Genomic DNA, 22,577 nt, shown 5'->3' with positions numbered 1-22,577 from the left:
TATCAAGAATAAATCAAGCAGGACGTAGGGTTTTACCTCCATCAAGAGGGCCCGAACCTGGATAAAACATCATGTCCCCTGCCTTCTATTACCATCCGCCTTAGACGCACAGTTCGGGACCCCCTACCCGAGATCCGCCGTTTTTGACACCGACACCATGCCTCGCAAGAGCCGCATCCCACATCCGCTCCCAATCTCCTCTAGCTCCGAAGCACCATGGGATGACTTATTCGCCGAACTGAAGTAGGGGCTCTTCGACAATGCGGCCGGCCGGCAGGCCCGCCGAGCCAGCCAGATGCATGATGGCTTGCCGCCAAGCTCTATGGAGGGCAGCGATGCCGACAATACAATGGAAGATGCGGCCGCCGACGAGTCGGCGCCATCGTCCTTGTCGGTCCATGCCGACATTACCTTTGGGCCAGGCGACATGATGGCAGAAGAGCGGGAGGCGGCGTTTCGACATGCACGGGAGGACCAAAGGTACAACCTCTAGCTTCTCGACGAGCACTGACTCACAAAGGAATAAATCACACGCGACCAGGTGAATGACATTTCCATCATGAGCATGGTGGCAGAGGATCCGGGCTTCCTGGATGAGCAGAGGGCGCTGCTCCGGTCCTACCCCACCGCCCGTGAGATCCAACACGAGCCATGGCAGCTGGGTGTCCTATGGACGAAGAAAGACACCCTGTTTGCGGGCATTGACGCGACGGAGGAGGAAGAGGAGGAGATTGTGGACGTTGTCAGCTCCATGTCTGTCGTGCCGCCACGACGATGAGACCGTCACATCCATGTCCGACGATGTCAACATGGCAGACACTGGCGAGGAAGAGTAGCACACTGGAAGCTGTCGTGGCTTGGGTCTGAGGAGGGCCACCACTCTTCCCTTCCCGCCGAAGCTTCACTTTCGAGGCCTCACGGCCGACCGGTGAACTTGCCGAACATGGGGAAGACATGTCGTGAGAAACGGGCGCCGCTGCGGCCGGCGATTATTTAGACTAGGTTAAAAAAAGCCTAGTCCGATTATGATTTAGTGGAAAAATGTGATGAATTTGGTCTAGTTTAAGTGAACATCAACCAAGTTGTGTGGAATTCGTCCGTTTAGTTCAATTTTGCTTTGAAATGTATGCAGTCATGGTTGAATGCCCAGCTCCTGCATCTATGTCCGCAGACTGGTTTGGATAGTCTGTGGACGAACACCGTGCCCGTTTTGGAGGTCGGCATTGGAGATGCCCTAAGTAACCAAACATGCCCTTAGTTATCTCGACAACTTAACCGCCTCACAACTCGAGGTAACATTTGCCCATTACACTCATAGGGGTATCATCGCACGTTCGCTAAATTTCACCGTTTTTGGCAGTTTTCATGCAGGAACAAGAGCTGAAATTGATGTTCGATCATACAAAAAAATCCTCTAAAACCGGAAAGAAACACGATCTCGTTTATTTTTTTAGAAAGAAATAAACTCCCGCGGGGCACCCCGCATTTTTACCGTTCAAACTTCGAAAATCCTACGCGGTTTTCTCAGTAAAAAGAAAGAATTCAATTTCACCAGCCTGTCCCTCTCCCTCTCCCCCGCTTCCCCGCCTCCAACCCGTTTTGGCGCCAAAAGATCCCAACTTTGCCGCCGAATCCCGTCCTCTTCTCCCCCCCCCAAACCCTCCCCCACTCCCATCGTCCAATCCCGCCCAGACAGCTCCCGAGCCAGAGGCGCGCGCGAACGCAGCCGCCGCCGCCGCCCCCACCACCACCATGCCGAGCCAGCAGATCCCGGCCACGCCGGTCGGCGGCATCACCTCCCGCCGCCACGCCAAGCTCCTGCTCCACCTCGTCGAAGGGGACGGGGGTGCCGCCGCCGGCGGCGGCGCGTCCGTCAAGGACCTCCGCCTCCGCCGCGTCGTCCCTCCCGCGTCCGCGACCCTCGACGTCTCCCCCGAATGCGCCGCGGCCGCCGCCAAGCCCGGATCCGTCCAGATCCAGAGCACCCCGCCGGAGCCCGTGGCGGCCGCCGAAGACCGCGAGAGGAAGCCGGTCAGTCCCCCCCTCCCCCGCTAGTTTCTTGATCCGTCTCGTACCTTGCGCGTCTCTCGACCTCTCTGCTGCTCCCCATCTCACCCCGCTTCGTTGGTGAATGGATCAGATGCTGCCGCGGTCCAAGCTCGTGCGCGACCCGGGCTCCTTCGGCTACCGGCGGCTGCTCCCTTTCCTCAACCAGATGGCCAACAAAGGTAGCACCACCCACCCTCTACTTGGTTTCCCTCCCCCGTGTTCGTGTGCTTGGGCTCGCATTTCATTCCCCATTTCCTCGGATGTGTTTTACAGGTTCAGACATCTCAAGCAGCAAGGACATGCCCTCCGAAAACAAGGTTCCCATCCCAAGCAAGGAGCTCAGCAGATCTGACTCCGGGTTGGCTGATGAGATACCTCCCGTGGGTGGGAGTCAAGGCGGAGCTGCTCCTCTGGATTCCGTGGAGCCGCCGCCTGTTGTGAAGGCTGTAGCAGACACGGAGATCCGTGACAGTGTCAAAGAAGAAACCAAGTCTACCCCTGTCGATCTCGCAAGCAGCAAGCCCGTGAGTGTTCTTGATACTACTACGTCTCTTGTTTACGTCAGTAAATTAAGCAGGGTTGACTAGATTTCCTGCGTAGCAGTGAGATAATCTGTGCTTCTGCTCGTTTCAGTCTCTTGCCCGCTGCACGAGGTCAAAGTTTGTTCATCACCCGAGCTCATTCAGCTACAAGAGGATGTTGCCATTTCTCATGGAGAACGGTGAGTCGACTGCTGCGTGCAGCTGATTGTGATCCTACTTGCCGCAGTTCTCTTCAAGTTCGGCTTTTTGATAGTTTCCTATTGTCTTTCTGTACCAGACATCTCCTCTCAGGAAGGAGACAGGGCCAAGTTTAGAAGATTATCAGAAGAGCAGCAAATGACATCTGATGAGACTGATGTCCAGGCCAGTGGACAGATTCAATCTGCCACTGCAGAAGTTTTGCTGGATGGCAGTGCAGCTGAAGTGCAGAAAGGCACACAAGGAGAAGAGCCAGCTTCAGTTGGAGACCCATTGTCTTCAGAGAGTGGTGAATTAGCATCAGGCGTGAATGCTGTTCCGCCCGGTCGACAGAACCAGCTTCCTGTTTCAGAAGACACTCATGGTGAAGGAAATGCAGCTGAAGTTGAAAGCACTGTGGAAGAGAAGGCATCAAAATCAGATGAGAAGCCTGTTCCTATGGATTCTGTAGACCTGCCTGTTGGGAAGGCTGAAGGAACTCAGGAGGTGAAGGATTGCTGTGACAGTGTGAAAGAGGAAACCAAGATTGTACCTGCTGATCTTGCAAGCAGCAAGCTGGTGAGCTCTTGAGACCATGTCTCTTATTTGCACGTGTAAATTAAACAATGTTAACTGCATTTCCTGTATAGTTGTGACAATTGACATCATGTATTCTTCTGCCTGTTTCAGTCCCTTCCCCGCTGCATGAGGTCAAAGTTTGTTCCCCATCGAAGCTCATTTAGCTACAAGAGGATGCTGCCATTTCTCATGGAGAATGGTGAGTCCATCGCTGTGATTTGCTGTTCATGATCTGTGACACTTATTTTAGAGTTGCCTGTTCTTATAGTGTGCTGTTGTCTTTCTGTACCAGAAACCTCTTCTCAGAAAGAAGACATGGCCAAACTTCAAACAGTCTCGGAAGAGAAGCAATTAGCATTGCCTGAAAATGATGTGTTGGCTAGTGGAAATCATCTTTCTGTCTCAGAAGGCTCCCCTGAAGCATGCTACCAAGCTGAACTTGACAGAATTGTAGAAGAAATATCATCAACAGATGAGAACTATCTTTTGAAGGGTGTACAGCTTCAGTCTGTTGTTCCAGTTGCAGAAGTCTCTCTGGATGTCAGTACAGCTGAAGTGCAGAAAGTCACACAAGAAGTGTTGGCTTCAGATGGAGACCTATTATCCCCAGACAAGCGTGAGCTAACATCAGAGAGGAATGATGTCCTGGCTGGTGGACAGTGTCAGCTTGCTGTCTCAGATGGCTCTGCTAATGAAAGTGATGTAGCTGAAGCTGAGAGGATAGTTGAAGAAAAGGCAACAAAATCAGATGAGAATTCTGTACTTAATGACAGAGATGAGTCAAGTGGATTAGCATCAGACAAGGGTGAGTTTCTGATGGAAGATCAGCCTCAGGCATGTGACTCAAAGAAGTTACAATGCAATGCTGATCTTGCTCTAGCACAACAATGCCAGAGCCCAGAGTCAGGATGTTCTATCAAGACAGTAATGGTGGATGGTGGAGCTGATCCACACGGTTCACCAGAGAGACATGATTCTGTGGCTTCTCTTGGTGGCCTACTGCTTGATGTGGGAATGATCTGCAAGCCTTCTGAACCTTCTATTGGCTCACCCTTATCAGCAGAGGGAATGTCTGGTTGTGTTGCACATGCTGAATCAGGGCTGAGTAAAGTGGGCACACCGTCTCCATTGGGTTCTCCTTGTTTGGAACAACAACGCCTTTCTCCGAAGATACCCTCCCCTAGCAGTGGCGCTTTCAGCGGCGCCTCTTTTCTGAAGAAGCGGCGCTTTTCTCCGAAGAAACTTTCTCCAAAGAAGGGAATACTTAAGAGGCATACAATGGGGTGCAGGGGCATCTGCATGTGCTTGGACTGCAGTGTGTTTCGTCTACGTGCTGATAGAGCTTTTGAGTTCTCTAGGAAGCAGATGCAAGAGGCAGATGATATAATAGTGAACTTACTGGAGGAGGTGGCAAGTCTTAGGAGTATGGCGGAGAAATCTTCTGGCAAAGTAAGTGTATTCACCGGCACTTCACTTTCAGTTTCTCGTCCTTGTGATGAAGTTCTACACTTGCATTTTTCTCCGAAGGAGAGAAACGCTGAATAGTATATTTTGCTTTGCTACTTGTTTTAAATGAATCATCATCTGCCTAAATGAAGATTCATTGCCAGGACCAAGACTTAATTCAGGTTGTCACCCACATGCATTTTTTAAACTTGGCTGCAATTTTCAAATCATGGTTATATCTGTCATGAGCCCTCTGCATGGCACTCCTTGTGTATTCTATTTATGTGTGCAACTCTTGTGAGCACATACTAGTAAAACATATTAGGAAACTGGCTTTTAACACTAAATTAGAACCTGGGAGTGCAATGCCTGTAACCTGACCTGTCCTTTCTCAGCTTACAATTTATTTTGGCTGTTTACTCATCATGGATGGGAATCCTGTCTGAAGATTTAGCTGCCTGTAGCATTACTGTAACTTGCAATATATTTGAATTTTCTGTTTTAAAAAATGTCAGTACTGAAGAAACACTTCTGTTAAATCTGCAGCAGGAGCAGATGGAAGCTTGCCAGAGGGCGTTGCGGGTAGAGGAGGTGGCCAAGGAGCGTCGGCAGCAGATGCTGGCCGAGCTCAACTCTCACTGCAAAATTCCTGTGAGTGGCCTCCCTACCTTGTGCAACGGTTTGCCATGAGAACTCGCCGGAGTCGGTTTAACTAAACAATCGTGTCTTTGAATGGATTCAGGGCCCAAGGGTGAAATTCGCTCAGTACGTCGAGGGAAAGATGGCCTCTTCTCCTTCCAGCAGCAGGAGGCAATAACCACATTTGCGAAGACGCCGGTGATTGATTCGCTGCCGGATGTTTGTGGTAGTGCTGGATTTTGTGGGAATTCAGCGCAGTTCAGTGCAATTGTTGTCTCATGATTAGATTATGTAGAGAGAGGTGGAAGCTCTGTTGGTTCCACTGAAGGAAGAAGGAACAAAAGCTGGTTGTGATGTGTCTGTTCGCATGTAAATCAAAGTTTTTTTTAAAATCAAAGCTGTGAAACTGGAACATGCCAATCTGGTCTGTCTTTGAACTTTTTTCCTTCTGAGATATTTTTTCTTGGGTCGATGAAATTCACTCATCAATTTTAGCCCTCTTTGACTGGTGCTACTGAATTGCACCTAGATATTTTTTGGGGTATGGCTCAAATCAACCATTCAATAAATCACAGGTTGATGAACTGACAGACAATCCTGAGCATATAGATTATAAATAGAGTAAAAAATACAAACATGGAACACACACGATGGATCTCTTGCTCACACTAGCACTACTAGCTAGCTGGTGGTGTGTGGAGTGCGGGAGGTTTAGCCGGCGTAGACGTGGACGCCGACGGCGACCATGAAGATGGCGCAGAAGGCGAAGAAGATGACGGTGTGGACGAACATGGCGATGCCGTTGGTCTGCATGCTGTGGAACTCGGGCCGGCCGCGGCCCCCGCCGCCGGGGATCTCGCAGATCAGCCCCGGCAGCATCACCACGAAGAAGGCCGTCGCGATCAGCACCGGGCCCCAGTCGCCCGACATGTTCGTCCGATCAACGGTGAGCTCGAGCGCCCCTCTGTCAATCAACAGCTCTGTGTATCTATGCCAGTGCTGCTCTCCTAGCTAAGTTTCCATCTATAAATAGGATGTTGGCCGGACGATGACGACGACGGTGATGACAGTGTGGCGTCTGGCGTGACCAGATCGGGCGAGCTGCCGTGCCGTCCAGGGCGTGGCGGCCGGCCGGCGAGAAATTGTCACTAGCAGGCGAGTTCAAGTGTTGGGTGGACCTAGGCAACAAAACAAAACCCATCCATCACATCACGGCTTCTGAGACCCCAAAGGCCACATCCTGTGAGACCTAGACAACTTATTTGCAGTCCGGAAGAAGATCACTTGTGTCTCTCATCATCCTGCCTTAGCCTCGTGTACTACACCACCAGCTGAACATGTCATCTTTTTACTGCTACTAACCAACCACTACTGTATATTTGACTGGTGTATGTGTGTGTTCGTGTGCAGATAATGTGTCACTGTCAGAAGCTTAAAGACGCAGCCTGCATGCTCACTTGTCAGCACGGCTAACAACAAGCACACCAGCCAGCTACAGTAGCCAAGACAGACACCGTCCACCATATCATCACTCTCACTCTCTCAAGAGTAGGCTCAGCTCTTCACTGAAGCAGCTCTGCATCCTTCTCTGAATAACTCTCTGAATCACTTGCAGCCTGAATGCAAGGATACACTGAAGCAGCAGCAGCTCTGCATCATTCTCTGAATTGCTTCCAGACCAATTTACACACACACACCAGTTCCAAAGCTGTAGCAGCGACGTTTTTATTCCTGTTCCTTTTAGGTCACACTCACATAAGCTGGATTTTGTTCCTTTCCTGCACCAGTCACTACCCAGAAAGAAGGCTTTCGCCCCGCTTTGTAGATAAAAGCCAACACAGCACCGCGCGCGCTACCGCGACTCGACACCAAACCCTCTGTTAACTACGCACATTTTACCCGACACATACTGTAACTACTGACCTTGTTTCCTCGCTGCGCCGAAACAGTTTCAGGGAGAAAAGAAATGCAAACAATCTGAACAAGGATGGAGGTTGCAAAATTAAATTTATCTTCAGAGGTGACTGAATCTTAGCTAGAAGCTAGGAACAAATTTCTTTCTTAATCACTCTGAAAACCAGGCTCAGTTCTTCACTGAATGCTCTGTGCGTTTCTTTTAGGACGAGGAATCATTCACTCACCCTCAGCTGGGGACTTTGATGGATGCTCTCCAATTTGTTCCTTTCCCGCACCACTCACATCCTACCGCGACTCCACACCAAACACTCCTTGTATCTGACAGACACTGTAACTACTACTGCTAACCTGCTTCGTCCTCTCTTGAAGCAGCTTCAGGCACAAGGGAAATGCAAACAATCTGAATGACAAAAAGTGTCACAGAAACAGAGCTTTATTTATCTTGAGGTAAGTGAATCTAGCTACAAGCAAAGAACCAGTTTCATCCCCAGTCACCACGGCGACATTGCCGATCGACACGGTGAGCGAGCGAGAGACACTATTATGCATGAACCCACATAAAAAAGACCCTAAACTTTCAGAGAACCCAGCCCAGCTACATGTTCAGCTGATGGATGGATGTTGAAAACACGAAACACCGAGTTCGGTTCAGGGGCCGAGGTCGATGTGCACCCCGACGGCGATGAGGAAGATGGCGGCGAAGCTGAAGAAGATGACGGAGTGGACGATGATGGAGACGGCGCTGGTGTGGAAGTTGCCGAACTCGATGATCCGGCACTTGCCGGGGATCTGGAACAGCAGCCCCGGCGACAGCAGGATGAAGAGCACCAGAGGGATGAACACTCCAGCCCAGTCCTGCATCTTCTCCCCCCCTCACTCTCTCTCTCTACCTTCTACTCTTCTTGACTCCTAAGGTAGAACAGGGTATGCTCTGACACACTGCAGAGGAGGAGCCTGTCTATATAGCAGCAGCTAAGCTAGCCAGTCTATCTCTCTGTGCAGTGCTATATAATGGCCATACAATGGATACCAGTAGATGGAGGAGGAGGAGGAGGAGGTTGGAGCAGAGCTTTCATTCGTGCTGCACATGCCATCATTCCAGGAAGAAGAAACACGGCCTCTCTACTTTAACCACAACAGGCAAAGGGCAGCCGAGCCTTTTATGAGCACCAAAAATGGACCGCTTTTCACTTGGGCGGTTGGAGGCAGTTAGAAAGGCTGGAAATTTTCTGTTCATAAACAATCTATATGGTGTAGAATAAATTAAATGGATACTTCCTCCGTTCCTAAATATGCCTTTTTAGAGATTTCAATATGAACTACATACGGATGTATATAGACATATTTAAGAGTGTAGATTCACTCATTTTGCTCCGTATGTAGTCTATATTGGAATCTCTAAAACGACTTATATTTAGGAACGGAGGGAGTACATATTTGGGCAGATGTAGCAACAAGTATGGCATGCTGTTCATGCTTTTTCATGCTATTCATGTTTTTCTGTCTCACAAAACATGCTATTCATGCTTCTCTGTTCCTAGCCAATCTGGTGTAGAATAAATTAAGGATCAATAATTGGTGTTGGAGTATTTAACAGATGTAGTAGCACTGATTCTTGTTTCTGTCTCACAACATACCATGCATTACCGAAAAAGGGTTTCCCCCGCTTTGTATTCCAAAGCAACCAACATCGAGTACAGATAACGCTGTGGCGAGCAGCACAACACACCAAGAAAAAAGAAGAAGAAACAAATGCCAACCACGGCAGCTTGGCAAAGCGCGGATGACCCGGCACCGCGGCGCCCACCGGACACAAATCACCACAGACCAAGGCTCCGATCCGCCGCATACCAAGCAGCACCTCCAAGAAGGGATGCGACGCCGACGACGCTGCTGCCCGGACGAGTCCTCAGGTTTCCCCGGGCACGCGGAGGGAGGTGGGGGGTGGATACCACCGACACCCTCCAGGAAGGAATGGTGGCACCTACAGGTGTCACCGCGTCGGGGCCGAAGCCGACAGGGATTTCTCCCGCATTCCAACCCCAACCGCCCAACCGGACGGAACCGACCTGCCAAACCGTCGCCCACCACCATGCGCCAACGCAGTACCGCCGCCACCCACGCCGCCTCACTACGAACACCACCACGAGGCCAAGAGGACCGGAGAGAAGCTCACCACGACGGGAGCAGCAACACCGACATCGAGCGGGAGGGAACCACCTCCACCGCCATCGTGCGGGAGGCCCGTGCCTCCGGCACCGTCGCGGTAGCCGTCTGGACGCGGCAGCGGGGCGGGCCACCCCTGGCCCAGCCAGGCCCGAAGCGGGCCCGTTAAGCCCCGCCGGCCACGATGCAGCAGGCCGGCGTCGTCATCGCCGGCACCCAGCCGCTCGTCGCATCTCCTCCGCCTCCCAGAAGCCACGCCGGAGACCATCCCCGCCGCCGGCCCGCCCAGGCCCAGATGGGGCCTGAAGGGCCTAGATCTGGGCCGAGCGGGCGACGCCAGATCTCGCCGCCGCGCTGCCCCGCCGCCAACGGCAGCGCCGCCGCCCAGCTGCTCGCCTGCATGCGCCACGGAACCCCCCGCCACGCCAGACCGCCGCCGCCTAAACGCACCCCCCGGAGCAGCTCCGCCCGCACTGGAGAGCGACCGGGAGGGGAAGGGCCAGGAGGCCGCCGCCACCAGCAGCCCCGGGCCAAGCCGGCCGCGGGCGCCGGCGCCGGCGGCGGGAAGGGAGGAGGGAGGGAGGGCCTGGAGGGAGGAGGCCTGGCGCGCGGCCGGTCGCCCGCGCGCGCGCGGGGGGGGGGGGGGGGGGGGGGCAACGCGGTCGCGAGAGGAAAGTGGAACTTTCCGTTGCTATCAGTATCAGACTTCATTCCTGTCATACCATGCATTACACAGCAGTAATTCAGATGTTTTAATAGACTGATCGAAAAGGGAGGCAGCAGGTTACTGCAAGCATAGGAGCTAAGAGACACTAATAAGGGGAATAAGTTGCCTGTGTAGGGGTATATACATGGCTTCAGAAAGGGAGGTCAGCTAGGTTAACCATTGGTTGGTGAGGGCACCTAATTAATTAAGCTGGCACTTCAAAGTCAGACCAATAAACTGGATAGGAAGAGGACACCTAAATAGATACCCTCACAAAAAAGATTTCCTGACCACACAAAAAGGATTCCTGATAAAACAGCTGGCAACAACAAGTTCCTTGTTACCAACTCACACAATTAGACAATAGCTACTGATAATATGAAATGTGTCTCGGTGAAAAGCAAAAGCATGGAAGATGATGGTAGCTAAAAATGACCCGCGATTAGATGCGAGTTCGAGAGAATGAAAGAAGATGGTTAAAAGCATGCACTAGTAAATTCCAAACCACCGCAAATCTTCGTCGTGACTTGACAGGTTAAAGCATGTTATTTGTAAGTTCCTTGTTAAATCTCAACAGTTACTGCTAATTAAAATGTCATTTTACCCACCAAGTTACTGATAATTTCCTTGATAATCAAAATGCCACTTTAGTTAAAGATAGTGTCAACAGGACCAGTCCTGCATCTTCTCCCCTCTCTACCTTCTGCCTCCTCCTTGGATAGAATAGAAGATGCTCGGTCTCTTTGTGCAGCAGAGCTATATGGTGGCCATACAATGCCAGTAGCTGGAGGAAAGGAGGTTGCAGCAGAGCTTTCATGCATGCACATTCCATTCATTCCAGGAAGAAACATGGCCTCTTTAACCACATCAGGCAAGGGCAAGGAGAGTCAAGTCTTTCATAAGCACAAAAAATGGACTACTTCTCACTTGAGCAGTTAAGAGGCAGTTGTAAAGGCTGGAATTTTCTGTTCCTAAGCAATCTGGTGTCCAGTAAACTAAATGGATCAATAATTGGTGCTGGAGTAGTTAACAGTAGTAACTGCCAACTAGTACTCCCTCCGTAAAGCAATATAAGAGCGTTTAGATCACTACTTTAGTGATCTAAAAACGCTCTTATATATTTTTTACAGTGGGAGTATGTCATGCCATTCATGTTTGTGTCTCACAATAAAACATGCAGAGCAGAATTCAAATGTGTTTGTAAGACTGATGAAAAAGGAAACTCAGCAGGTTACTGCATGCATAGGAGCTGATAAGAGTATACTTATTGTTGGTAAGGGGAATTTGTCTAAAAAAAGTTGTCTATGTAGGAGTACATGGCTTCAGAAAGGAAGGTCAGCTAGGTTAACCATTGGTTAGTTTTGGTGGACAGCTAACTACTTAAGCAGGCCCATGAACTGGGTAGGCAGAGGACACCTAAATAGCCGCACACCAAGTCTTACTAACTTTCCTGACCACGCAGAAATGGTTCCTGATAAACAGCAAGCAAAAGCAAGTTCCGGGTTACCAAGTTACACCGATAGGCAATAGTTACTGGCGATTTGAGCGTTGTCTTCATAAGAATCCTCTCTTGCAAAAAAGCAAAAGCATGAAAGATGATCATAATTAAAATGGCATGCATTTAGACGTGCGTTCGAGAACATGAAAGATGATGGTGAAGTAGCAGAAGAGTCCGGACCCCCGCAAATCTCATGCCAAGTCTTTGTCTTGTCGTGGCTTGACAGGTTAAAGCATGCTGTTCATAGGTCTGTCATATTGACAAGATTAGATCACGGTGTGTGTCCGTGGGTGAGACTGAGAATATGCATCGGTTAGGGAGTAAGTGGGATGTCTGTGTCGGCTGCCAAAGCAAAAACAAGAATGGACTAGTGGTGTGCTGAATGGACCATGCATGCATGATGAAGCCTTTGGTTGCTTGCTTTCTGAATCAAAAGCATGAAAGGGACCTTGTTTCAACTCCAGGTTTATCAGGAACTTCATTACTTACTCTAGGTCCCCTGCTTTACACAATGATAGTGATCTATGACTTACACGAATACAAAGTAAAATGGAAATATAACTGAAAGTTTTGGTTGCAGGTTAAACGATGAGGTTAGTAACAAGCACAATCACTTGATAAAACAAAAACAGAGTCTTAAAGACAGATGCAAAGATGAATCCAGCATCAGCAAAGGTGTTGCAGATGATCATGTCCACAGAAACACAACAAACGACTGAAATGTTCGAGGAAGAAATCCGGTCTCTATTAACAAACAGATATGCTTGTCAGAATAGATCCCTCCTCAATAGCTGCCACTGCACTAGCTGGGCTTTGCAGAAGAAACATTGTGATATAAGAAGCCCAATGGGTTATGATCCACATGAACCAAACCGTGGCCAATTAAAAATGAATAAGTAAGAAGCTAAGCTTGATTATGTCCATAACTTGAAATCATACATCCCTCCAGCCTGTCTAACTTTCTCAGTGAACAACAAATTTAAAGCAAAGCACCATAGGTAACCATTTTCCCAAAGACAAATGTCCCCCGTAATTTATCGTTATAGAGATAATATGTTCCTCTGTAACAAAATTCAAGCAAATGGTCCGCACATGTGCATTACATTTCAATGTAAAAGTTAGTTAAATTGGCAAACAGGGCTGTATCATGAAGGCTACCGGAGGCCCCTATTCAGTTATAGGTATGTCACAAGGTACTTGACCGATCCAGGCATCCAGCACTGGGTCAACCAACTAGTTACTACTCCTGATTCCCCCTCTTCTGTGTCTGCTATACTAGTGTTTCAGATGATCATGCTCACAGAAGTACAAATAATGATCGAAATGTTGACTACTTAATAGGCTTTGCCATAGAGAGGTTGAGATATCAGAAGCTCAATGGGTTATGGCCCATATAAACCAAACAATGTCCACTCTAAAATAAATAAAAAAGAAGATAAATTTTATGCATCCCCCCAATGAGTCTCAGTGAACAATAAACTACTGTAAAACAAACAAACACCGCAGGTAATCATTTGTCAAAGACAATTGTCCTCCGTAATTTTTTGTTATATATATAATAATATGTTCCTCGGTAATGAATACTATATAATAATGTGTTCCTCCATAACGAAATTCAAGGAAATGATCCCCAGATGTGCACTCTACATTTTTGAGGTAAAAATGAGTATTACATTGGCAAAAGGGGCTATACAGTTAAGGTTCTTGCAGCCCCCTATTCGGTTATAACTGTGTTACATGGCATTTCATATATATACTAATATTTCACAACATTGTAGATGCTAGCCTTGCTAAGCCTTTGACTTATCTAATTAATGACTTGAGGTGGTACTCTTACTTGTCAAAGATGACCTCATGGTAACAATTGCAGACTCATTTGCGCCTAACCGTCTGGCCTGCCTGCTTGCCTGCAGAAAACCTGTGATGGCTCGTCTCACATACGTGTCGGCCTGCTTCACGGTCATCTTTTTCTGCGTCTCCTGAGCGGAGCTCGTCAACATGTAGTCGCCGTTCAAGAAGCTTGCTAATTCGACGAGCTCACGCTGGAAATCCGAGAGAATTCCGTGGTCTTTCGCTGGTGTTGTTCTCTCAAATGGCACTTCTGGCAAAGTCTCTGTAAAGGATGAAAACAGAACAAAGTTTCTTCATTCATACTGTAAGCTTCAAATTAAGCAGAGAGCATCCAAATTAAGTGAATTGTGACTATAGTTCTGCCAAATTTTCCATTCTTCATTCATACTCTTGAGCTTCAAACTATGTAGAGAGCATCTGAATAAGTGGAATTGTGATGACTATGATTCTGCTGAAATGAATTCCCCGTTGTGTTCATGTGAGAGATCCTCAGTAGTATTAAGTAGAGAGGATCCAAATTAAGTGAAATGTGAACTAGTATGATTCTGCTAAATTAAGTGAGCTCTGACTATAATTCTTCTAAATTAAGTGAACTCTGACTATAAATCTGCCAAAATTTCCCCATCGTGTTCATGTGAGAGATCCTCCGTAGCAGTACCTGGGCAATCTGTCCTTGGTTGGTCAAGCTGGGTGAAGATGTGCTCAAATGTGCCTGCCCATTCATCCCTTTTCGTGAGGAAGTCGGATCTGAGGTTGAAGATCTTCTTGATGGTGGCCGGGATGGAGGAGTGCTCGTACTCGGATGTCGCCGTCGGCCCGTTCGGCGGCCGCCCCACCACCGTCCCCTTCTTGATCCACGGCGATACCATCATTGTGGGCACTCTGACCCCGAGCCGGTCGAACTTGAAGAAGAAGGGGACGGGGCCCCTGAGGCCGTCGGGGCTGGGCACGCCGGCGACGGGCGTGGCGACGTGGTCGTAGAAGCCGCCGTGCTCGTCGTAGGTGACGATGAGCAGGGTGTCGTTCCACTGCGGGCTGGCCCGCAGCGTCTCGTACACGTCCTTGACGAGCCTCTGCCCGTTGGCGACGTCGTGCGCCGGGTGGTCGTCGTCGGCGGGCGTGCCGGTGAGGTCGAAGTACCTGGGCTCGATGACGGACAGCGCCGGGAGCCGCCCCCTCCGGGCGTGGTCCCTGAATGCGGAGTCGTAGAAGTGGAAGCTCTGGGCGGCGGCGCGCACGGTGCGGAGGTTGCGGTAGAAGAGGGTGGTGGGGATGGTCTTGAAGTAGACGTTGAAGCGGCGGCCGTCGGCGGCGAGGGAGTCGAAGATGGTGCGCTGCGGGTAGCCGCGGAGGAGGTTCCACTTGTCGTGGGCGACGGCGCCGTGGGAGGTGGCGGAGTAGAGGAAGAGGCGGTTGGGCTGGGTCGGGCCCGGGAGGGAGGAGAACCAGCGGTCGAAGACGGCGAAGTCGGCGGCGAGCGCGGAGAAGGCCGGGAGGAGGGACGGGGTGAAGCCCCGCATGACGGCGGAGGAGAGCAGGGCGTTGACGGAGAGCGCGGAGCGGACGAAGCCCGACATGGTGGGGGGAGCCGGCTGGTCGGCGGCGCCGGCGGTGGAGTTGGGGCGGAAGCCGAAGACCTGGTCGAGCACGTCCTCGAAGGAGTGGCCGGGGTCGTCGGGGACGACGAGGGAGGCGTCGGCGGAGACGCAGACGGGCGGGAGGGAGGAGTTGGTGGGGTCGACGTTGCACTCGGCGCCGGTGAGGCCGTCGATGGGGAGGCCGAGCAGGCGGCGCATCCAGCCCAGCATGTGGTCGAAGGACCGGTTCTCCAGCGCCAGCACCACCACGTTCTTGATCGGGCTTGCTCCGCTAGGTGCGGCACTGGACGTGCCGGCGGCGAAGGCGAGAAGCAGGAGCATCAGCAGCGCCCGCATTCCCATCGGCGGCGGCATTGCCGCGGCGGTGGCGGTGGCGGTGAGTGAGTGAGGGAGTGGACGAGCGGAGCACGGAGAGCAAGGGAAGTTGGGCTGGCCTGGCTGCTTTTGGCGGTATACACTCCTAGAATACTTTAATATGTTGGGCCCATGTACTGTTGGGCCCTGCGTATTCCCGTGCTACGACCGTGTCAGTAAGTAGTCGGCCGTTCATCTCGTGTGACAAAAAAATCTTTCAGATTTATTAGAGATCGAGGACCTGATTAGAGAAGCAAGGAGTCGCTGTTTTATATCTTTCGAGTGCTTTCATTTTCAGCATTGTCGTCATATGTGCAATAGTGTAGCGCATGTTCTTGCGAGGTATGGTTATGGTTTGGCCGAGACCCCTGTTGTTTGGGGTGAATTTATGCCGGAGTTATATTGCTGGGTCCAGTGTATAAATAAAAACATTCTTTTCAAAAAAGAAATCTTTCCAAAAATCATCCAAATTTTTTCTTGAACACGCACAACTTGGGTGTCATATTTTATAGAAAAAGATGGGTAGAGAACCCAAATCCACCATAGATGTTACTCCCTTCGGTTTTTTAGTCTGTATATAAAGTTTAGTCAAATCCAAGATTTATAAAGTTTGACTAACTTTATATATTAAAAGAATATCAATATTCATAATATGAAACAAATATTATCAGATGCCCCATTGAATGTATTTTCATACTATATAGTTTTAGTATTGGAGAGGTTCATATTTTTTGATATAAAGTTGGTCAAACTTTGTGTAGTTTGACTTTGACCAAATTTTATACGCGGAGTAAAGGAAAACGGAGGGAGTACATATAAACTATCATGAGCCAAGCTTCCATGTCTACTCGGAGAAGAACATAATCTAGGACTACTCGCCGCTCGCCCACCTTAATAGCTTGGCTGCTACGCCGTTCCAGTCTCCCTTAAGCAATCCAGCACGATGCCAGTCGTTCCTTTCCGCCACTATCCTCTCAATGAGCCCGTCAAGCGAGGGAGAAGCGATAATATGATGCTTCCAAAGCTCCCATAATACTATGGTTACGATGATGCGCGTGTTCTTTGGCTTGTTCATGCACCAACCTGCCAATGTGTCATGTGCCGTGGCCCCCCGTGGGCGTCCAGGACGGTTTGCCGATCGTGGTGCACAAGGTCCTCCATACCGTCCTTGCGAAGACCCATGTCAATTCGATGTTGTCCAAAGTCTCCACTTGCTCGTTGCAGAACGAGCATGCATCCGGATGCGGTAGGCCTCGCGGCGCCAGGCGGTCCACTGTCCAACACCTGTTCTTCATGGCTAGCCATAGAAAGAAGCAGCAGCGCAATGGTGCTTTAGACTTCCACGTGAATTGCGCTGTGGCCGACACCTTTCTACCAACGAACTTCACAGCATAAGCTGAACGGACTAAAAACTTGTCGTCGCCCTTCCAAGACCAAGATATGATGTCATCCATGCCTTCCTGCAGCGTTACTTCTTGCACCCTCTGCCATAGATGAAGGTACTGCCAGAGGCCCTCGAGCCCTATGTTTGGTTTGATATAAGTTGCCTAGACACTCGAAGAGATGGCATCATTGAGCGATCTTGATTTCCTTGCGCGTGGAGTGACTACCTCATAGACCGGTGGCGCGATTTCCTTAAGACAGGATCCATCCATGCAATGATCCTCCTAGAAGAGGGTTAGATTCCCGTCCCCTACTATTATCAGACCGGTGGCGCGATGGCCTTTGCTGATCCACTCGCTGTAGCCACGACTATCTTGCCTCCAAGGCCACATTCAACCATGCAAGGTCGGGTATGCCCAAACCACCTGCCCATTTGGGCGTGCAGATTGTCTCCCATGCAACAGAGCAGTTTCCACCATTTTCTTGGGCTTTGCCGCACCACAAGAATCCTCGGATGATCTTGTTCATGGCATGGATGGTCTTCATCGGAAGAGCAAGCACTAGCATTGCATGTATAGGAACCGAGCAGAGGACCGAAAGAACGAGAAAATGGGAATAATTGATTTCAACAAGAAAATCCCTTGAAAAACTTAAAGTTTCAACGATAAAACTTATGGTTTTTTGCATCTAAAAATCCAAGTTTCAACAAGTTGCAGAGATAAATTTTAAGTAATTTTTCCTGTCAGTCGTAGACACAAAATAATTGATTTTTATCGGTCGCTCGTACTAAGTTTCAACATTGAAACTTAACATATATTTTTAGAAGTCGTCAAAATATATTAAAAATGATTCTTATTTCAAAGCGTCAGTCACGAGAAACACACATATAAAAACATAACTTATTTTTTTTAAGATATAAAACTTTGAAAATCAAAAGTCAAAATAAAAAGACGCCACCAGGACCCGAGTGCCCCCGCATTTGCGTGCCGTAAATCCTCGCCCGATTCTTTGCGTGAAAGCACAACCGTGCTCCTTCAAAAGCGAAGCATCACGGGAGCACAAAGTTGGCACACTTTGCGAAACACATGCGTGTTTCTTCTTGGGAGCACAATTCTGCTTCAATATGTAGGAACACAACTTAGTACACTGTGTTTTCATGGTAGCACAGTGGTGCTTCAAAATGGGGGAGCACAAGTTAGTACAATTTTAAAATATGAGTTAGTACAGTTTTGAAGCATGAGTTAGGCTGTGTTTGGTTGAGCTTATTTTTGTAACTTCGGCTTTCAAAAAGCTAGAAGCTAACCAAAGGGAAAATTTTGACATCAGCTTCTGTAAAACCTATAACTTCCACGTGGTGCAAATCTCACAGCCAATCTACCTCAACTTCTCGAGATTCTTAGCGAACCGTTCAGCCGTCCTCTAGAAATTGCGTACTACTCCCTCCGTTCCTAAATACTTGTCTTTCTAGACATTTCAAATGACTAGTACATACGGATGTATGTAGACATATTTTAGAGTGTAGATTCACTCATTTTGCTCCGTATGTAGTCACTTGTTGAAATGCCTAGAAAGACAAGTATTTAGGAACGGAGGGAGTATTTACCTACTTTTGCCACTCCCAAGCGAAAAACGATGGGATGATTAGAAGACCATGAGCAAACCCACTAGCCAATCGCCTCTAAACGAGCAGAGAAACCACTACTCCCGACCCCGACGGCTAGGGTTCCTAGCAGCTGCTGCTTGTGGCCCTCAAGCGCCGTACGCCTAGCCGACCCTCCGCCTCCATCCCCCGCGCCAGTCCAGCCTCTGCTCCCCCGTCGAGTTGCTCGTCCCGGCAGACAAGGAGGCCCTCCCGCAAGCAGACGCTCTCGCCCAACTGTCCAACCACGGACGCCGATGACCGGCGCGATGCCGAGGAGCAGAGCTAAAACATGAGGTAGTCAGCACTCCTTCCTCCCTCCTTCTCTACTCTCCCACCCCTCCTTGTTCTTGTTGTACAAAGTAGTAGGATGTTGTGTTTGTTTAAAAAAATCATGGAGTTGTTTTGAGATGAATACTTGTTGTACATAGTATATGTTGACAATATGATGAGGAGATCCATGTGGATGGCAAACTCCTCCCCGTCCTCACACGGGTCGAGGTCTCAGTCGATGGATCCAAGTTGCCGGACTCGGTTCCACTGTCTGTCATGTCGGAGAAGGCCGAAGATCATCGGAGATGAACTGCGGTTGGATCGAAGCGAAGCGGAGTGGACCGAAAGTGAAGTGGACTAGCAAGTAGCTAGCGTTCCGTGCGAATGGAGAGAGAGATATGTGCTGAGTTTGAGGGATGCTGGAGAGTCCGGACATGTATAATGATTTTCTGAGGGGTGTAATTGAGTTGCGTTTTCGTGACCGATGAGCAAGGGCAGTTTGAAGGATGGGGCTGTAGATGCTCTCAATCCAACCACATTGCCGCCTAGCTAGAAAGCTCGACCTCGGACCGCCGTATGAGCCCACAGTTTGGTGCGCAGGAAGACGACGGAGACCAGCCACGAACCAGATGTCCCAGCCGGCAGCTCGATCGCTCACGGGAGGTCGTCCGGTAGCGTACATGCATGCATGTGCTGGCCAAACTGCGATCACACAATTATCAAGCACTGCATATATGAATTAGCTAGCTAGTGGTAGATCGCTTAGTGTGGCCGCCGGCATGTCGTGTCGACGATCCAATCCCACGTGACGAGCTCGATCGGTCAGCCGTCCGGAACGATCGAATCCGACGAGCTGAGTTGAGCTGAGAAAAAAAGATCCATTTAGTGAGACTAGATCGCTAGAGTATATACACATGTGGCTTGTGGACCAGCTTCACCCTGGAGAGATAAGATCCGCCCACGATCCAAGATAATTGTGCAGTTGCAAACAAAAACATTTTCTTTTCTTGAAAAGAAAACAAGAGGCGAGCTCAGCTAGCTGGACTGACATGAGGCCGCCGCTGGCGTCGTCTTCTTCTTCTTCCATTGCTGCCGCCGCTGCAACGGCTCCCTCCTCCTCCCCCTCTGCTCCTCCGGCCACAATCAGGAGAGCACTGCTCTTGTCCACCTCACCCCTCACGCTCGCTGCCGTCGTTCCTGCAGTAGCGCAGGCCGCCGCCAACCCCTTCTCCACGCCCTACTCCCAGTCCCGGACACTGCAGCTCGGCCTCGACACCAAAGGGTAAGGTACCTTCCATGGATTAGTTGACCGTCCACTCTTCTTGCTATCCATTCCAGTCACCACACGCGTATGAGTAGAGTATGATCGATGGATGGATGGATGCAGGAAGATTCGGACATGCCCCTCCGCCAATCCCGGGTGCGTCTGCACCAACCCCACCGTCGGCGCCTCCTCCTCCGTCGCCTCCCCGCTCATCATCCCGGAGTCCACCTCCGCCGACGCTGCCGCTCAGGTATCCATCCACCATGCGTGGCTGAATGTAGCATATGTCTTTCACTGACTGATTCCAAGCTAATTCAAAATTTCAATCCACCCATTCATTCAGTTGTTGCGGCAAGCCATCCTCAAGACGCAGAAGAATGTCAGCTTCAACATTGATCAGCAAACTCCCCACGGTACGCACTCGGATTTAAATTAGTTGCAACTTTCTTGACCGGTCAGCTAGCTGGACCAAACTACATAGTACTGAATTCCGTTACACTTAGCTCAAGAATGAAGATGCGATGGAGTTCATATGTGTGTGTATGCCTTTTCTTTTTGCGGGGTTCATATGTGTGTGTATGCAGGCCACTACATCCAGGCGGAGGTGGACGGCGGCTTCGGCCGGGACGTGATGGAGTTCCTTGTGAAGAAGGACGCCGGCGTGGTGGCCTACCGCTGCGTCGCCACCAAGGTCACCTTCGTCTACCCCTTCACCACCGCCATCGGTGACTCGCGGGGCCAGGAGCAGAGGGTCGCCGCCGTCGCGCAGGAGCTCGGCTGGTACGCGCCCGACATAAGATCCTCCGTCGACGACGTTGCTACATAATTAAGCTATGTATGTAACACGCGCCGACTGTGAGATGCATTTCAAGATCAAACGGCATGCGTGCATGAGATTGGTGCATGTATGTAGATCGATCGATCATGGTCAGTTGGTCACTGGCTCAGATAATTTGTCGTCCAATAGCCACCGCGCGATGTGTACTACTATGGATTTTTATGCTTGGAAACTTGGAACTCCAATTTTTCATTTGACATAATGCCCCTCTATTTTTTATTTTATTTTTAGAAAAACTTCTGAGTTATTCTCAAACATCATGGCAGTATAAAGAGCATGAGAAGTAACAATCACATTCATGTTTGTAGGCCACCTAGCGACGCTACAATCACTAAAGTGATCCTGAGATGCACCACCATCATCGCCCCTTCCTCACCGGGGAGAACATCGTCCTTTGGGTTTTTCAAAGACGTGAATATGATCGACGCCACACACGTCACAAGGAAGGAATGGAAACACGCGCTTTGAGATGTTTACGCCGTAGAGCTAGCAGCGCCAACCTACAGACCGTGGTCGGAAATTCCGATCACCTTTGACCAAAGGGACCACCCGACGAGCATCCGTCACGGAGGCACCGCCACCCTGGTTCTCAACCCCATAGTGGACGGCTTTCACCTAACACAAGTCCTCATTGACGGGGGTAGCAGTCTCAACTTGATATACACCGACACCATCAAGAAAATGCATATGGATCCGGCAAGAATCAAGCCCTACCATTACCACCTTTAACCAAATAATACCAGGAGTTGAGACACAATGCTCGGGCAGCGTCAACTTGGACGTGGTCTTCGGTACTCCGGATAACTTCCGAAGCGAAGAGTTAATCTTCAACATCATACCATTTCGTAGCGGTTATCATGCGCTCCTCGGACGAACTGCCTCCGACGACGTAAAATGCACCGCCAGGATGGGGGCTAGACGGGAAGAACCTTATTCTATCTTCAGGGAATCCCCACCGCGTCACCTTCATGGACAGGACACAAACCCTAAACAGACTAAAAAAGCACCTGACAACGTAGCATGAGTCATCCCGCGGATAAGGGCCGGGATCTACAGATGAGGCAGGTCGGCGGCGGCGCTGACGAGAGGCAAGGAAACACTAAATGTTTGAGTGACTTTCTTTATTTACGTGGAAGAAAGAAAAAACACATCGTTACCATGCAATAATGGTTACATCGTTTGCTAGGAGAGGATTGAGTTCCTCCGGAGCATTATCAAACTACTCACAACGCCAGTTTTGTGGAGAGCATTAACGTAGCCAGTGTAGGGGTTGTTGCTAGAAATTCGACTGGCGAAATCATCATTTCCTCGTGGGATTTTATTTGTCGGTGTACTAGTGTCAATGAAGCCGAGCTCCGCGCCTGCCTAGCAGGCCTTTATATCGGTATTACCCTCCACCAGTCTATTACTTTGGAGACTGGCTGTGCTTTCGTTCATTCTTTCCTTGCAAGTGAGAAGTTTGATAGATCCCCTCTCGTTGACCTGAAGAGAGAGGCTTTGTGCATCGCCAAGTTGTCCCAAAATTTGAGCTTTTAAAAATAAAGCGGCATGCCAATGAGGTGGCACATGAGATTGCTAAGTTCGGTTTTATTAGTAGGTCTGATGGGTTGCTTGTTAACTCTGTCCCGCCCTGCGTGGCGTATGCTGTAATGAATGAT

General features: G+C 49.8%; 5 protein-coding genes across 5 annotated transcripts; 2 read left to right on the top strand and 3 right to left on the bottom strand.

Moving 5' to 3' along the window:
• Positions 1–1,657: 1,657 nt before the first annotated feature.
• On the top strand, positions 1,658–5,852 carry LOC123060211 (uncharacterized). The gene is made up of 9 exons (XM_044482801.1): positions 1,658–2,031; positions 2,141–2,228; positions 2,323–2,573; positions 2,683–2,770; positions 2,869–3,347; positions 3,459–3,546; positions 3,640–4,796; positions 5,340–5,444; positions 5,536–5,852. The coding sequence occupies exons 1-9, from the start codon at positions 1,753–1,755 to the stop codon at positions 5,608–5,610; spliced, it is 2,610 nt and encodes an 869-aa protein (XP_044338736.1). The 5' UTR covers positions 1,658–1,752; the 3' UTR covers positions 5,611–5,852.
• A 165-nt stretch (positions 5,853–6,017) lies between these two features.
• Positions 6,018–6,647, bottom strand: LOC123060212 (uncharacterized). The gene has a single exon (XM_044482802.1). The coding sequence runs from the start codon at positions 6,360–6,362 to the stop codon at positions 6,144–6,146; it is 219 nt and encodes a 72-aa protein (XP_044338737.1). The 5' UTR covers positions 6,363–6,647; the 3' UTR covers positions 6,018–6,143.
• Positions 6,648–7,766: 1,119 nt separating this feature from the next.
• LOC123060210 (uncharacterized) lies at positions 7,767–8,430 on the bottom strand. Its single transcript, XM_044482799.1, has one exon. It carries the CDS (start codon positions 8,208–8,210, stop codon positions 7,998–8,000), a length of 213 nt encoding a protein of 70 aa, XP_044338734.1. The 5' UTR covers positions 8,211–8,430; the 3' UTR covers positions 7,767–7,997.
• Positions 8,431–13,307: 4,877 nt separating this feature from the next.
• On the bottom strand, positions 13,308–15,598 carry LOC123060209 (non-specific phospholipase C6). Its single transcript, XM_044482798.1, has 2 exons — positions 14,229–15,598; positions 13,308–13,832 (listed from the first exon to the last, which is right to left on the bottom strand). The coding sequence occupies exons 1-2, from the start codon at positions 15,520–15,522 to the stop codon at positions 13,531–13,533; spliced, it is 1,596 nt and encodes a 531-aa protein (XP_044338733.1). The 5' UTR covers positions 15,523–15,598; the 3' UTR covers positions 13,308–13,530.
• Positions 15,599–18,571: 2,973 nt separating this feature from the next.
• LOC123060208 (thylakoid lumenal 17.9 kDa protein, chloroplastic) lies at positions 18,572–21,116 on the top strand. Its single transcript, XM_044482797.1, has 5 exons — positions 18,572–18,841; positions 18,976–20,099; positions 20,205–20,331; positions 20,425–20,494; positions 20,666–21,116. Exons 2-5 carry the CDS (start codon positions 19,867–19,869, stop codon positions 20,905–20,907), a joined length of 672 nt encoding a protein of 223 aa, XP_044338732.1. The 5' UTR covers positions 18,572–18,841; positions 18,976–19,866; the 3' UTR covers positions 20,908–21,116.
• The last annotated feature ends 1,461 nt before the right edge of the window (positions 21,117–22,577 follow it).

This window comes from Triticum aestivum, chromosome 3A (assembly GCF_018294505.1).
Source record: "Triticum aestivum cultivar Chinese Spring chromosome 3A, IWGSC CS RefSeq v2.1, whole genome shotgun sequence".
Taxonomy (NCBI): domain Eukaryota; kingdom Viridiplantae; phylum Streptophyta; class Magnoliopsida; order Poales; family Poaceae; genus Triticum; species Triticum aestivum.
Note: the sequence above shows the minus strand (reverse complement) of the source record. Positions and strands in the feature narration are given on the sequence as shown.